General features: G+C 41.6%; 1 protein-coding gene across 13 annotated transcripts in view; it reads left to right on the top strand.

Annotated features, from left to right (window-relative positions):
* The window catches only part of SPATA18 (spermatogenesis associated 18), a 25,292-nt gene extending 11,038 nt beyond the window's left edge, over positions 1–14,254 (top strand). For 3 of the 13 annotated variants that reach the window (XM_083755790.1, XM_083755786.1, XM_083755789.1), the window contains 5 exons: positions 1,028–1,186; positions 1,978–2,153; positions 3,566–3,689; positions 5,640–5,738; positions 8,802–8,925. In XM_083755790.1, coding sequence (XP_083611916.1) covers positions 1,028–1,186; positions 1,978–2,153; positions 3,566–3,689; positions 5,640–5,738; positions 8,802–8,888 — 645 coding nt within the window. In that variant the 3' untranslated portion in view covers positions 8,889–8,925. Of the gene's footprint in view, positions 1–1,027; positions 1,187–1,977; positions 2,154–3,565; positions 3,690–5,639; positions 5,739–8,801; positions 8,926–10,172 lie in introns of those variants that run through there. The other 10 variants (XR_014568078.1, XR_014568080.1, XM_083755787.1 and 7 more) reach the window with 8 other exon arrangements.

Raw genomic sequence — 14,254 nt, 5'->3', positions numbered from 1 at the left:
TCATTTTAAAAACTTGTACTGGTATAGAGGAGCTTAGGACTGAATGGGATCACATTTGAAGATAAAACAGAGTGGAATTGTGGCTCAAGGCTAGTAGAATGCTTCCTCATATACTCTTACAAACTGGTTTTAAAAAGCTTTCTTTATAGCCATATCAGAGAGATTGATCAACCAACTCTGGGTTCTCAGAGGGGAAGCAGACCCAACTCACTTTGTGACTGTCTGGTTGTTTTTGTTTTTGTTTTTGTTATTTATTTAAGAACCCAACAGTCACACGGATGGCAAATTCCATCCAAATATGATTTTGTCTGGTGCTGTTTTTGATTTTAGGAGTTTTTAATCTGCTGTTTATGCCTTGTCTTGGAATATTGCTGAATTGCCTCTTTTGTACAAGTTTCTTTCATCTTTTTTATATATTTCATCTCCTTACCTGACCATGTTCAGTCTTTCTTTCTTTCTTTCTTTCTTTCTTTCTTTCTTTCTTTCTTTCTTCTTTGAAGTGGTAGAATACTTTCTTAGTTTTGCTATAGATTTAATTTTTTTTAAGATCCCTGGAGCAGAAGTGATGATAAGTTACCATCACAGAAAGATATGGTGGCATAACTTTTTGTGTTGCAAGGACTCAAAGGCTATTATTGGATGTCCAGATTCGAGCTGGAGCTGGAGCAGGGTTACTACATAAGACGAATTATCGAATTATCGCATTGAGGAGCACTTACTCTCCCTGTGAAGTTAGGATTCAAAAAAATTACCGTATTGACCCGAATATAAGCCTCACTCTTTTTTCCAAATTCCAACCGTGAAAAGTTAAAATGTGGCTTATATTCGCAATCTTACGTCACCAGCAAAGCAGCGCTGCTCCCCCTGCCCCCAGGAAGCAGCCCAGGTGCTGTCTTTTTTTCCTTTTTGAACCCCCTTCAATTTTAAAGGTGTGGCTTATTTGCGGGTGCAGCTTATATTCGGGCCAATACGGCAAATGGCCTCTGTTTTCTTGGGCTTTTAGATGTAACTGTTTTATCATTTGCAGGAGTCTTTCCGTGCCGCAAAGATGGCCTTCAGACAGTTCAAAATGCGTGTTCGGAAGACCCTGTCCCTAAGTTACTCAGGGCCTGAATCGCTTGAAGACATGGTCATGGACTACATTGTTCGCCAGGAGGATCTGTATGATGTTCAAGCCAGCGTCTGCGTAAGTCTGTGAGAACATTCTATCCCCTTGCCCATGGTATGACTATTTTCCATCTTCCCATTTCATCTCTCTGGCACCCTATCTGCATAACCTAGCAATTCTAAAATATACATTTTTACTCTCGCAAGATTGAATGTATTGGCCTCGGCTGTACTTGAGGGACTGTTCCAACAGATTCCACACGAAAAACGCTTATGTCCCTGTGGAGATGGCAGTACTGAATCGGTGGCGCATGTCCTTCTGGCTTGCACTCTTTATAAAGACTTGAGGAATGAGGTTATCACCTCTTTTATTTTCCATTCTGGGTCACCCAGCCACTGCCACAGTGCCCTTTCTCTTGGCAGATCAAGATGAGCAGATGACAGCAAAGGTTGCAAGGTTTTTAGCTGGGGCAATCAGTATAAGATTCACTATTTGACTATTGATTCAAAACCCTAAAATGTATTTTATATAATTGACTTTTTATTTCTATTCTTTGTATATCGTATTGTTTTATTGCTATGGCCAATGGCTGATGCAAATAAAGATTCATTCATTCATTCAAAACATTGTATCCTAGCAACGCTCTGCTTAGGTTAATGAAACTTGAGAAATGTGTAGATGATATCATCCTGCCACCCTGCTCCCAAGAAACCACCAGTGAACACCATGTACATATGACAACTTGCATGAGTAGGGCAATTGACACTTTGGATATATTAATTGTATTCTCTCTCGCTTACAAAAAATTCCATAAGTTCAGTTTTGTGCATTATCTAGAAAATGAACCGTTTCTGTCCCTTTCCTTTCAGGAGGTCATTCGTGCAATGAATATCAACCCTAAGATTTCCTTCCCACCGGAAACCGATTTTATCATGATTAGCGGCTTAATACGCGAGTTGTGTCGCGTCGCCTTTTCAATGCAGACCTTGGATCCTCCACTTGACATTTCTTTTGGTACGGATGGAGAACTATTCAGCGAGTACAAGTGAGTGGAATGAAAGTATGCGGTCTTGTGTTTCCAGTGGGGGAAATAAAGTGGGCCAAAGTCATGGCAGCGCATAAGGATAGAAGAAGAGCCTGCTGGATCTACTTGCACATCCTGTTCTCACAGTGGCCAGCAAGATTGCCTATGGAAAACCCCCAAACATGATTCGAGCATAGGAACAACCTTTCCCCTCTTGTGGTTTCCAAAAGCATATTCAAAAGCATTACTGCCTCCAATCATATGTCAGTTCTGTTTGCACATGCTGAATTAGAGCTAATTTTAATAATAATAATTTATTATTTATATTCCACCCATCCAGTTGGGTTTCCCTAGCCACTCTGGGCGGCTTACAGCATATATAAAAACATAGTAAAACACCAGACATTAAAAACTTCCCACAACAGGCCTGTCTTTAGGTGTCTTCTAAAAGTTGTGCAGCTCTTTATCTCCTTGACATCTGAAGGGAAGGCGGTCCACAGGGAGGGCACCACTACTAAGAAGGCCATTTGCCTGGTTATTGTGAATGTTATTTAATATAGTCATACCTTGGAAGTCAAACAGCTTAGTTCCTGAACATTTTGGCTCCTGAACGTTGCAAACCCAGAAGTGAGTGTTCCTGTTTACGAACTATTTTTGGAAGTCAAATGTCCAATGGAGCTTCCAATTGGCTGCAGGAGCTTCCTGCAGCCAATCAGAAGCCGTGCTTTGGGTTCCAAACGCTTTGGAAGTCAAACGGACTTCCAGAATGGATTCTGTTTGACTTCCAAGGTACGGCTGTAGTTATAATAAGTAATTAGAAACTTGGCAAGGTGCATTCTATTGTTAGTCACTTTGTACACATGTGATCAGAAGTGGCCTGTGCCACATTGTGTACGTACATTGCCACTCAGGACCAAAATGCCCCAAGGATGACCTCCCTCCATACAAACTGACCCAGACCCTGTGATCATCATCTGAGGCCCTTTTTCATGTGTCTGCTCTGCAAGAGGTCTGGAGGGTGGCAACATGAGAATGGGGCAGGCCTTTTCTGCAGTGGCTCCCTGTTTGTGGAATGTCAGCTCTTTTCTGTGAACTGCCCTGAGACCTCCGGGTATAGGTCAGTATATAAATTCAATAAATAGTAATAATAAAATTACATATCCTTAGGTACCAGGCAAAAAAACATTTCTTTATAACCAGGCCTTTGGCTTATTTAACATTCTGTGGCCTTTTAAATGTGTTTGTGGGAGGGGGTGTTATTGTTATTGTTTTAGTTTTATTGTGTATTCACCTGATTTTTTAAAAAGTTAATTGGGATAGCTCCATGTGCCCTTGTTCTGAATTACTTGAAAGAAGATGGAATAAAGTAACTGCAAGAAGAGCATGTGGACTGCTAACTCTGTTGTAAGCTAAACCTCTTTGCACCTCACCAGATACCGTCGCAGCTACGACTCTGAATTTACAGCTCCCTTGGTGGCCTATCATGTATGGCCTGCTCTTATGGAAGAAGATACTGTCCTGGTGAAAGGAGAAGCAGTCACAAGAAGAGGCGCTGTGGTAAGTATTCTTCATTACTCTGGTTAAGATTTAAATTGAAAGACTTGGATGCTAAGTTGCTTCCCAGTAATGGGGGTGGTGATTACTGCCAACTCCTCTGTGAACATGAGCTTTGCTTCATTTACAGAAGCAAAGTTTGGGTCCAGGTCATAGATTCCATCCCAGAAATGTCTGAATGAAGCAATTCACAAACTGGCTGGTATTCTGGAGCACCAGCTTCTTCCCATGAGTAGTATTCTTACCCCTATGCAACACCCTTCTGTGTGGTGGACAGAAGGCAAATCCATGAGCAGAGATCTGTTTCTGTTTGCTGATCTGTCCCACCAAGTTTGGCTGATTTATGTTGGAGATGTCTTTATTTATTTAAGGCATTTGAGGCATTTATATACCACCTAGTTACAGTCGTACCTTGGAAGTTGAATAGAATCCGTTCCAGAAGTCCATTTGACTTTCAAAGCATTCGGAAACCAAAGCGCGGCTTCTGATTGGCTGCAGGAAGCTCCTTCAGCCTATCGGAAGCTCCATTGGACGTTCAGGTTCCAAAGAATGTTCGCAAACCAGAACACTCACTTCTGGGTTTGCGGTGTTTAGGAGCCAAAATGTCCGAGTACCAAGGCGTTCGGGATCCAAGGTATGACTATATTTGCATTTCTAAAAGGTAAGGGTAAAGGGACCCCTGACCATTAGGTCCAGTCATGACCGACTCTGGGGTTGCAGTGCTCATCTCGCTTTATTGGCCAAGGGAGCCGCCGTACAGCTTCCAGGTCATGTGGCCAGCATGACTAAGCCACTTCTGGCGAACCAGAGCAGCACACAGAAACGCCGATTACCTTCCCGCCAGAGCAGTACCTATTTATCTACTTGCACTTTGACGTGCTTTCGAACTGCTAGGTTGGCAGGAGCAGGGACCGAGCAACGGGAGTTCACCCCGTCGCGGGGATTCGAACTGCCGACCTTCTGATCGGCAAGTCCTAGGCTCTGTGGTTTAACCCACCACGCCACCCGCAGCCCTTCATTTGCATTTCTAGTTGTGTACATAAAAAACATCCACAGAAAGCAAGGAGAGGGCCTGATTAATGTTAGTTGGGATAGAGTTCCACAGGCTTGGAGCCTCTACACCAAACACATTGTTTCTAGTAGTTACAAGCCATGCATCTAAGCTGTGGGGGACCATCAGCAGAGCTTCCCTCAAAGATCTGAGTGATTGGGCTGGGATATAAGGTAGTCTCTAAGATATCCTGCAACTTGTAAGTTAATACAAGAACCATGAACCTTACCCAGTAACATATGGGCAACCTATCACCCTCCAGCTGTTAAGTGAACTCCCAGCACCCAACAACCCAGCATGTTGTGGATTACACCAACAGTGGTTTAGATTATGACACTGACATTGATATGTTTCTTATTAGTCAGTCCCTTTCATGACTGAGCTGAGAATATGCTTGCAGCAGTTATCAAGAAGTAGTCCCTTCCACCATTGTAGGCTGTTATACTGCTTTGCACAACTTGTAGTTCCAGTGGCGTTTCCAGAAGGAGCTGAGATTTCAAAGGGGCTTGTGTATGGGACAACTCCCAAGAATATAATAATAATAATTTATTTATACCACACCCATCTGGCTGGGTTTCCCCAGCCTCTCTGGACAGCTCCCAACAAAATATTAAAAATACAATAAAGCATCAAACATTAAAAAACTTCCCTAAACAGGGCTGCCTTCAGATGTCTTCTAAAAGTCAGATAGTTGTTTATTTCCTTGACAACTGAGGGGAGGACATTCCACAGGGTGGGTGCCACTACTGAGAAGGCCCTCTGCCTGCACATGAGGCCTTAACTGAGAAGCACGTTAGAGTCATGCGAATCTTTTAGAGAGCAGTCTTCCTCTCACATAATGTAACCATAGTGACTGCTGCTTGCCCAATATACCTTTTCTCATATTCTATATTTTGTTTCAGTGGTCTCAAAGGGGTAGAAGCAGAAGCCGCAGCCGAAGCCGCAGCCGCAGCTGTAGCTTGAGGCCCCTCTCTCCTAGTGCAGGCCACTCCCGACATTTGGTAAAGTAGAATAGCCTGATCAACGTAATAAGATAAAAACAAAGCCAGTGGTAAATGAGAGGTATTGCAGAAAGGGAAGGGGATGGGGGGGCGCTTATGCCCCTTTGTAATTGGAGCATTGAATGATGAGGGCAGGATCAACATGGTAAAAGCTTGGGGATTTACTTGTGAAGGAGGGAAGTATAGACAGATGTGTTTACCAATCTATACAGGATGGGCACAAGCCTATCCCTCAGCATCTGTCTGTGAATGCATGAGAATATCTTTTTGGACTCAGTGGTGACTCAGTTTCGGGTATATTTGGAAGAAACTAGACCAATTTCAATCCAATTTCAGGCATGGTCATAGTACCAAATCTGCCTTGTTTATTCTGGCTGATGACATGTGTCTGGAAAGAGAGAGGGGAGTATAGCCCTTCATGTTCTCCTTTATCTTTCTGTGGCTTTTGATATCATTGGCCCAGTATCCTTCTGCAGCACCTCTGGGAGGTGTGGTTTGTGGGAGGTACTGTATTACAGTGGTCCCACTCCTTCTTTTTGGGGCTGTTTGCATAAATTAATTATGGGGGCCCCATTTTTTGCCATGGGAGTAGTCCTGTGGAGTTCCATCTTGATCCCCACATCATTTAACATCTGTTTGAAACAGATGGGGGTTGTCATCGTGAATGAGGTTTCCTCAAAATGTGAGTGATGCCCAGCTCTATCTCTCCATTCCACCTGAAATCAGGAAATGTGGTTCAGTTGCTAGACTGGTCCTTGGAGGCTTGCATGGGCTGGATGTGGGCCAATGAAACTGAATCCTGATAAGAAAGTTCTGAGTTCTTAGGTCCAAGGGATGGGGAGATTTCTTGTTCCAGGCAGCGTTTCACTCTTCTGGAAGAAGCAGATAACATAGCTTGGGATTCCTACTGGATTCAACATTGCACAGGTGTCCTCAGTGGTTAGGAGTGCTTATTTCCAACTATGGCTGGTTCACCAGCTATGGCCCTTTGGGATACAGATTAATTGGTCACTGTACTCCATGCTCTGGTAACCTCCAGACTGGATGTTTTAACAGAGCTGCAATAGTTACCTGTTTGTTTCCAGGCCCAATTCAAGGTGCTCTCATTAAGACTAAAATATCTGAAAGGCTGCCCCCTTTCCTACAGATCCTCTCAGGTGTTAGTTTGGAAGAGGGGGTCCTTTCGGTAGTTCTAACCCCAAAGGTTCAGGTGGTGGTGGCCTGGGTGAGGGCATTCTCTGTGGCAGCCCCTATGCTGTGGAATTCTCTCCCCACAGAAGGGTATCTGAAACCATCATTGTATAGCTTTTGTCATATGCTGAAGAAGCTGTGGTTTTTGGCCCATGAGAGAGATATTTTTAGGACCCACCCTATTCTTCTAGTTGCAAATTGTTTTAACTGATTTTAATATTGTGTTGTAATAGTGTTGTAACTTGTTCCGGGACTATATGGTCAAGGGTAGGTAAGAAAAGTAATAAAATAAATAAGTTAAAGATCAGCATTTGTGAATTAATCCATGAATAAAAACACTGGGTGTGCTCACTGCATGTGTTTAGACCTCACGGCTGTTAGGCTAATGGATTTGCCATTCTGTAATTTACCATTGATGTTGTGCATACTATATGCACCTATGAAATAGGGAGCCCTCTGCTCCTTCAAAAGCTTCTCAGCACTCTCTGAATTTAATTTTAACAGTATATGTATAAATAGCACACTGCTAAATCCTTGTGACTCAAGCACCGCTATTAACAGGCTGAATGTTCTTGTCTGTGGCGATGAAGGCACGATGTGAGGGAATAAAAAATGGATATTCTTCAGCAATGTTAATCTATGGTCTGGTTTAACCAGTCGTATCCTGGATTAATAAACCAGAATATGTATGATCTCTGTGCACATGCCCACAACCTCTTTACCCCTCTGTTCCCACAAAGCAGGGGAATTAACTGGGAAGCTGCAATTAGCCACCATTTTTTTCTTATGCGTGAACTGGGATCTATGGTTATTGACTTCCAAAGAATGCAGAATCCACATACCATCTTCTTTAAATCATGGCTTCATATCCTGGTTTGTTTGGAAGCCATTATCCATAGTTCCTAATCTATACATAACAGGAAGTTATGCTTATCTTCCTGGGTTTGTTTTCCTGCTTCAGTAAAGGGAGGAGCAAATGAGTTATATACAGGTTTGTGGAGCTTGTAGATATCCCATCTTCTTAAGTAATAAAGCCACATTAGCATGGAACCCAAAAGCAAACCAGTTAAGCAGGGTTTAAGCCGATTTGTTGTTCTCCTTAATTTGTAAATTGGATTACCTCTCATTTTAAGTAATGTTAACCTGGTCCATTTCTCGCACATATATATGAGTTGTTATTTATTTAATCTGTGCTCCTCCCTCCGCTTTTTCCATGGCAGGCTTGGCAGGAAAGTTAGCACAGCTAAGCCTCTCTTCCCCACCCCTTTTGTCTCCTTTTGTGAGGAGGCAAGGAAAACAGGAAAAACTAGCATGTTTACTTACAGTTCAGGTTTCCCCCGTGAGACCCAGGAGCACCATTCTAGTTTTTGGCCTGCAAGCTTGTACCATATAAGGGGAATATTGGTTGTTACACGTATCATAAAGTGAAGGAGAATTGCACAAGATTTTAAGTAAGTGGAGGCCATTTTTGAGTCTTGCCCAATTCAAAAATGGCCTCCATGCAATGTTGGCCATGTGACAGTCAGGACAGGGCCTTTTCTAGTGGCACAAGGGTAGAGAGATCCTAGGTTGTTTGGGAAATCATATGCTGTTCCTCCTTCCCATGTTGACACCGCTCCTCCTGCAAACTGGAGTAATGTTGATCTGGGAAAGAACTGCAGTATGTAAAGAGATTTTCTCCTCCTTCAATGTGACCAAACAGGTCCCAGATTACCCTTCAAATGTGGGAAGGAGCCTCACTGCAGTGTAAGAAAAGAGTCTAAGTTCCCCAGTGGTATTAGCTGTATTTAGCTTCTACAACATAATGCCTTTTTAGAATGAGTTGGGAGGAATCAGACTATGTTAATTTTCCCTGTTTTGTGTGTCTTTTAGCGATCCCGAAGCCGCAGCTCTTCCCCATTAAGGAGCGGAAGCCCAAGTAAGTGGGCCTGTGCAGAACTTAGACGATCATGGCTTTGAAATGCTTGAGCAATCAAGTAAAGAGATAATGTAACAATCTGCAGGGTGTTCTTTTACATATATACATATATAAAAAAACCAGAACACATTGGTCTTCATTTATGGGATTTTCTTTTATGTTGTAGACAGACTTCTGGTCTTTGTTTATAGAATTATTTCATCCAAATTGTCCCAAACCATGACGCCTTCTTCATATTTGTTGTAATTATACAAAATCTTTGGTGGTATGTTTTAGAGCTGCCTTTCTGGATACTAATGATCTCTCAAAGCTGCAATCCAGCACAGATCTAAACACAGAACTAAACAACACTTACTATAATACTTAATATAATTGGCTCAACCTCTAGGATAAAAGCCACTTCCATTGTCATTACTACTGCTGCTAGCCCTTTGATTGACCGCAGATTAACCCAAAGTGCTTGTGTTCATGCACACACATGTGTACCTAGATGTAGAGAAGAGCCAACTCCACATTCATAGGCCTGCTAAGGTTGGGTAACTTTCTCCACCCTGAAACAGTTTTTCTTTAATGTTTTCTGCCAGATTGACACCAATGGGGTGGAGGGAGAGGGAAATATGTATGCTTGGGGTCCAATCACACTCCATAGATGTGTTGGGGAAGCAAGGGAGCTTTTAATCCAGCAGATACAAGGCTCTCCCAACACAATCTGTTTGAGCCCCTAAAGGTAAAGGGACCCCTGACTATTAGGTCCAGTCGTGACCGACTCTGGGGTTGTGGCACTCATCTCACTTTACTGGCCGAGGGAGTTGGCATACAGCTTCCAGGTCATGTGGCCTGCATGACTAAGCTGCTTCTGGTGAAACAGAGCAGCGCACGGAAAGCCGTTTACCTTCCTACCAGAGTGGTACCTATTTATCTACTTGCACTTTGACATGCTTTCGAACTGCTAGGTTGGCAGGAGCAGGGACTGAGCAACAGGAGCTCACCCTATCGTGGGGATTCAAACCACCAACCTTCTGATCGGCAAGTCCTAGGCTCTGTGGTTTAACCCACAGCACCACCCATGTCCCTCTGTTTGCGCCCCTACACTGCTGCTAATCGCTCTAGGTCTGTAGGGCTTTTTGTGTGCGCATTAGGATTTCTGGGGTGGACATGCTTGCCCTGTTGGCTGAGCTGCCACCCTCAAAGAAAGGATGTTATTGGATCAACTTACACAAAGAATGTCTGGATTGCCAATACAGTCCTATCTTGAAGTCCTTCGACCGCAGAAGTTTACCCCCCCAAAAAAGTTACATACTGAAATATGTATTTTTCTCCAATAGGAATTTAGGTTAACTGGATATGCTTTTTTGATTCTGTACATCTGGATCAATCTGCTTCTGTGGTGCCGCTTCCAGTTCCGAGAGTACCTCAAACCTCACTTAAAATAATGTGAACAGCAGCTTTGAATCACTCCAAAAGGGGAGTGAGTGGGGATTGGTGATTATTAGTATGACTGGTTTTGTTTTGTGGTTTTAGTTTTTTTTTTCTTCAAGGGAATGAATGCAACAAATCTGATTAAAACTTGCATAGGCGTTTTTAAAAATTTGTTTGATTTTTAAAACTTGTTTACACCACTCTTCTAGCAACGCTTTCAGGAAAATAGTTACTGTCACAAGGAGTGCAGTGCCAAGATCATCTTTATCTCACAATGATACACTTAACAAGACTGTTAAGTATTCAGCACTATGATACATTGAGGCTACCACTTGAGATACAGTACTTGGTGCTTATTTAGGGCTCAGCTGATGTGAAGTTAAGGTCATTAAAGTCCCAGAAAAATCAATGGGATGTAGACATGCTGGGTCATGCCAATAAAAGCTGTTGGGACACAAAGCACAGTCATAAAAGCATAAAATGTGATTAAAGTGTTTGCTTTTGAAATTACAGAAAAATAACATTTGTATTTTGAAGATTATATTCCAGCTGGTCTGTTGTCCAGTTGTAACATTTGGTGCTGATAACAGTGTTTTTCTTCCAAGAGATTGGGTGTTTCTCTTCTATACTCCAAGTGGAACACAATTACTGTTTGAGTCCTTGTCCCTTTACATGTAGCTAAGGTCTGCATGGAACAGAGCATTATTCTAATGAGACCAGTCTCTTATTTCTGATTCCGGACATGGTGCTTGAGCAAAATTGTGGAATTTTCTTTTGTTACTACAAAACAGAATGAGTTTTGCATGGTTTTCTTCACTGAAATTATTTTGCCCTCTGGAAGAAAAATCTAGTCGTATTTATTAGTCCTCTGGTTTCCATAGGGAGTGTAGTCAACTTTACCTTCTTCCCAATTTAATGTACTTTGTAATTTTGCTGAATACTGCAAAGCTTACAGCAATGTTGCAAATTCCCCATTGCCTCCTTCAAATAAGGGATAGTCATGTAGACCAACTGAAATTGCTGTTCCACCACTGGTTTACATGACCTGGGCAGACCTTTGAAGCTCTTCATCCTATAAAGCTCATTGAAGAAATTGAACCAGTTTAAGCATAAGAAACACTCGCCCTTGATTATGGCAATGTAAACATTGACATTTTACACCAAGATAATTTTAATAGAGAGTTGCAATCATGTTGTATGATATATGTCAGGCATAGGCAAACTCAGACCTCCAGATGTTTTGAGACTACAATTCCCATCATCCCTGGCCACTGGTCCTGTTAGCTAGGGATGATGGGAGTTGTAGTCCCAAAACATCTGGAGGGTTGAGTTTGCCTATGCCTGAGATGTGTTTCAAAGCACTTGTTTGCTTATTCACATATTTTTGACACTTAAATTAGAAAAGCTGGGGAGCTAACCCCCCCCAAAAAATCCACTTAAAAAAGGATACTGGATTAGTTCAGACCTCTTTCATTACCATAAGGAGGCAATCAAAATGTCCCACTCCTAGCTGTAAGCTCACCATTGTTCTACACCTGAAAAGGGAAAACCGTGGCTTAGTTTAAGCAGGCATCCCCAAACTCAGCCCTCCAGCTGTTTTGACTACAACTCCCATCATCCCTTGCTAACAGGACCAGTGGTCAGGGATGATGGGAAGTGTATGGTGTAAGAACAATCATGGCTAAGCAAGCCACAGTTTCTGAATTTGAATGTTTCGGGGAACTGTGGTTTGTTTAACACTGGAAGTGAAAACTTCCTGCCTTCTCCTGTAGCATATAAAAGGGGGAGGAAGGGGGAAGCATGCAGACCCAAGATTTGTCAGTTTTTTCATGTAGCAAAAAACATTGTTTCCCATTCTATCTGAACCTGACCCTGGTATGAAGTGAAGCACATCTACATACCAAGACCAATGCATAGCAGTGTGAATTTTTATTATGTTTATATCTGAGCTCTGTAAAGAAAATATACTATCTTTCATCATATATCCAGGTGATTAGTTTAAAGGAAATCTAACAAACATTTCAATAGCTTATACATGAAGGATGGTATTCCAAACATTATACCGAGACATCCAATCAAAATTCTGTTCCAGGTAAGGCATTGTACCTGACACAGGTTCATAATGTTTACTAAAATAATCATTAGGCAGTGGAAATAAATATGATAAGCATTGCTAATGCTGTGTGATTTTCCAATACAGTGCTATTTGTGATCGGTGATAATGCTGTTACATTGAGCTACACTCAGAGCAGATGTATGCTCTGCACAAGCTTATGGAGAATGCAAGTGACGTAAATTTGCTCCCCATGCATACCAATGATTTTGTGTGTGATATGTCATGGAAAGGTATATAAAAAATGAAAGATTAAATAGATGCAGTACATTAGAGCTTTCAAAACTGGTGTGGGTGTGTATCTGAAGCAACTTTTCACCTCTCCTGGATTAAATGAGGACCCATTCAGATTTTGCATTCCTGGTACCTTCCAGGTGGCCGTTACCCCTCCCCCCCAATTATGTAGAGATTCTCCATACCAAGGCATAAAATGAATGTTCAGTGCTGATCTGAATATGCTCTGTTTTGTGACCATTCCCACAATAAGGAGTACGACGTTAAGTCCCCTTATTCACTCCATTGTGCTTTTTGGTAGGCAATGTGTCGTGAATGTGCTTCCTTCCCATGCAAACTTCACCAGCCGTTTGAAACAGGCAACATTTGCATGTGAATATTGCTCTCCCTGAGCACAGCTCCTTATTAGGATGTTACCAAAGAAGCATGGAAAGAAGCCATAGGAAAGTGGCTCCCAGATCTCTGTGGTACTAATGTATGGAGTGGCCTTGTCAGAGATCTAGGTTTGAAATGAATGATGGGGTCATGTATAACCATGTACAGTGGTACCTTGGTTCTCAAACTTAATCCTTCTGGAAGTGCGTTCCAAAACCAAAGTGTTTCAAAACCAAGGCACACTTTCCCATAGAAAGTAATGCAAAACGAATTAATCCGTTCCAGACTTTTAAAAGCAACCCCGAAAACAGCAATTTAACATGAATTTTACTATCTAATGAGACCATTGATCCATAAAATGAAAGCAATAATCAATGTACTGTACTATAAAATAAATAAGACAGTTTTCTAGCTGAACTGGGTAGAAAACTGTTCTATCCAAACACAGTAACAAACACAAATTAATCGAAAAAGCCTCAAAAACAAAAACACAAAATAAATAGCAAAAACAAAAGCGCCAAACTTAATCAGTTCCGGAAGTCCATTTGACTTCTGAAATGTTCAAAAACCAAGGCACAGCTTCTAATTGGTGCAGGTGCCCTGGAAACAATAGCTAACAGCCACATCAGATGTTCAGCTTCCAAAAAATGTTCAAAAACCGGAACACTTCTGGGTTTTCGGAGTTTGAGAACCAAGGCATTTGAGAACCAAGGTACCACTGTAGTAAAATGGCTAAGTGTCAACCCAGAGATCATGCCTGGGACAGCCATGAAGATCTTTGGGTGACTATGGGCAAGTCACTTATTCTCAGTCTGGCAGTGTAGTTTCCCAGCTGTTAGGAAAATTATACATACACTTAATAATAGATAATAGGACCTACTGATCTGAAGATGCCATCACATCAGTCATATTTTAGAAGACTTTTAAATATCTTTTAGAACCACATTGCTGTAAAGTCAGAAATAATCTTGTTTGTCTATTTGCATTTTTTTGTGATCTTTTTATATGTCATATATTTTGAATTGCTGTTTAACTGCAGAATTTTTTTCTTAATTTTCTTAATTTGTGTTCATATATGAAGTCCACTGGAAAACCAATATTTTGTACCAAAATTTTGTAGCAAATATCTTACCATACATTGTTTGAATACAGTGCTGATGCTGTATGTTTACATTGTACCATGTTTTATCAACTATCTTGTGGATAAGGTGCCTGTACAATGTTTTATAATCAAACGATACTGCAATAAAAGTTTTCAAATATGTA

This window comes from Podarcis gaigeae (assembly GCF_964106915.1).
Source record: "Podarcis gaigeae genome assembly, chromosome: 9".
Taxonomy (NCBI): domain Eukaryota; kingdom Metazoa; phylum Chordata; class Lepidosauria; order Squamata; family Lacertidae; genus Podarcis; species Podarcis gaigeae.
The sequence above is the reverse complement of the archived record's forward strand: the minus strand, read 5'-3'. Positions and strand labels throughout refer to the sequence as shown.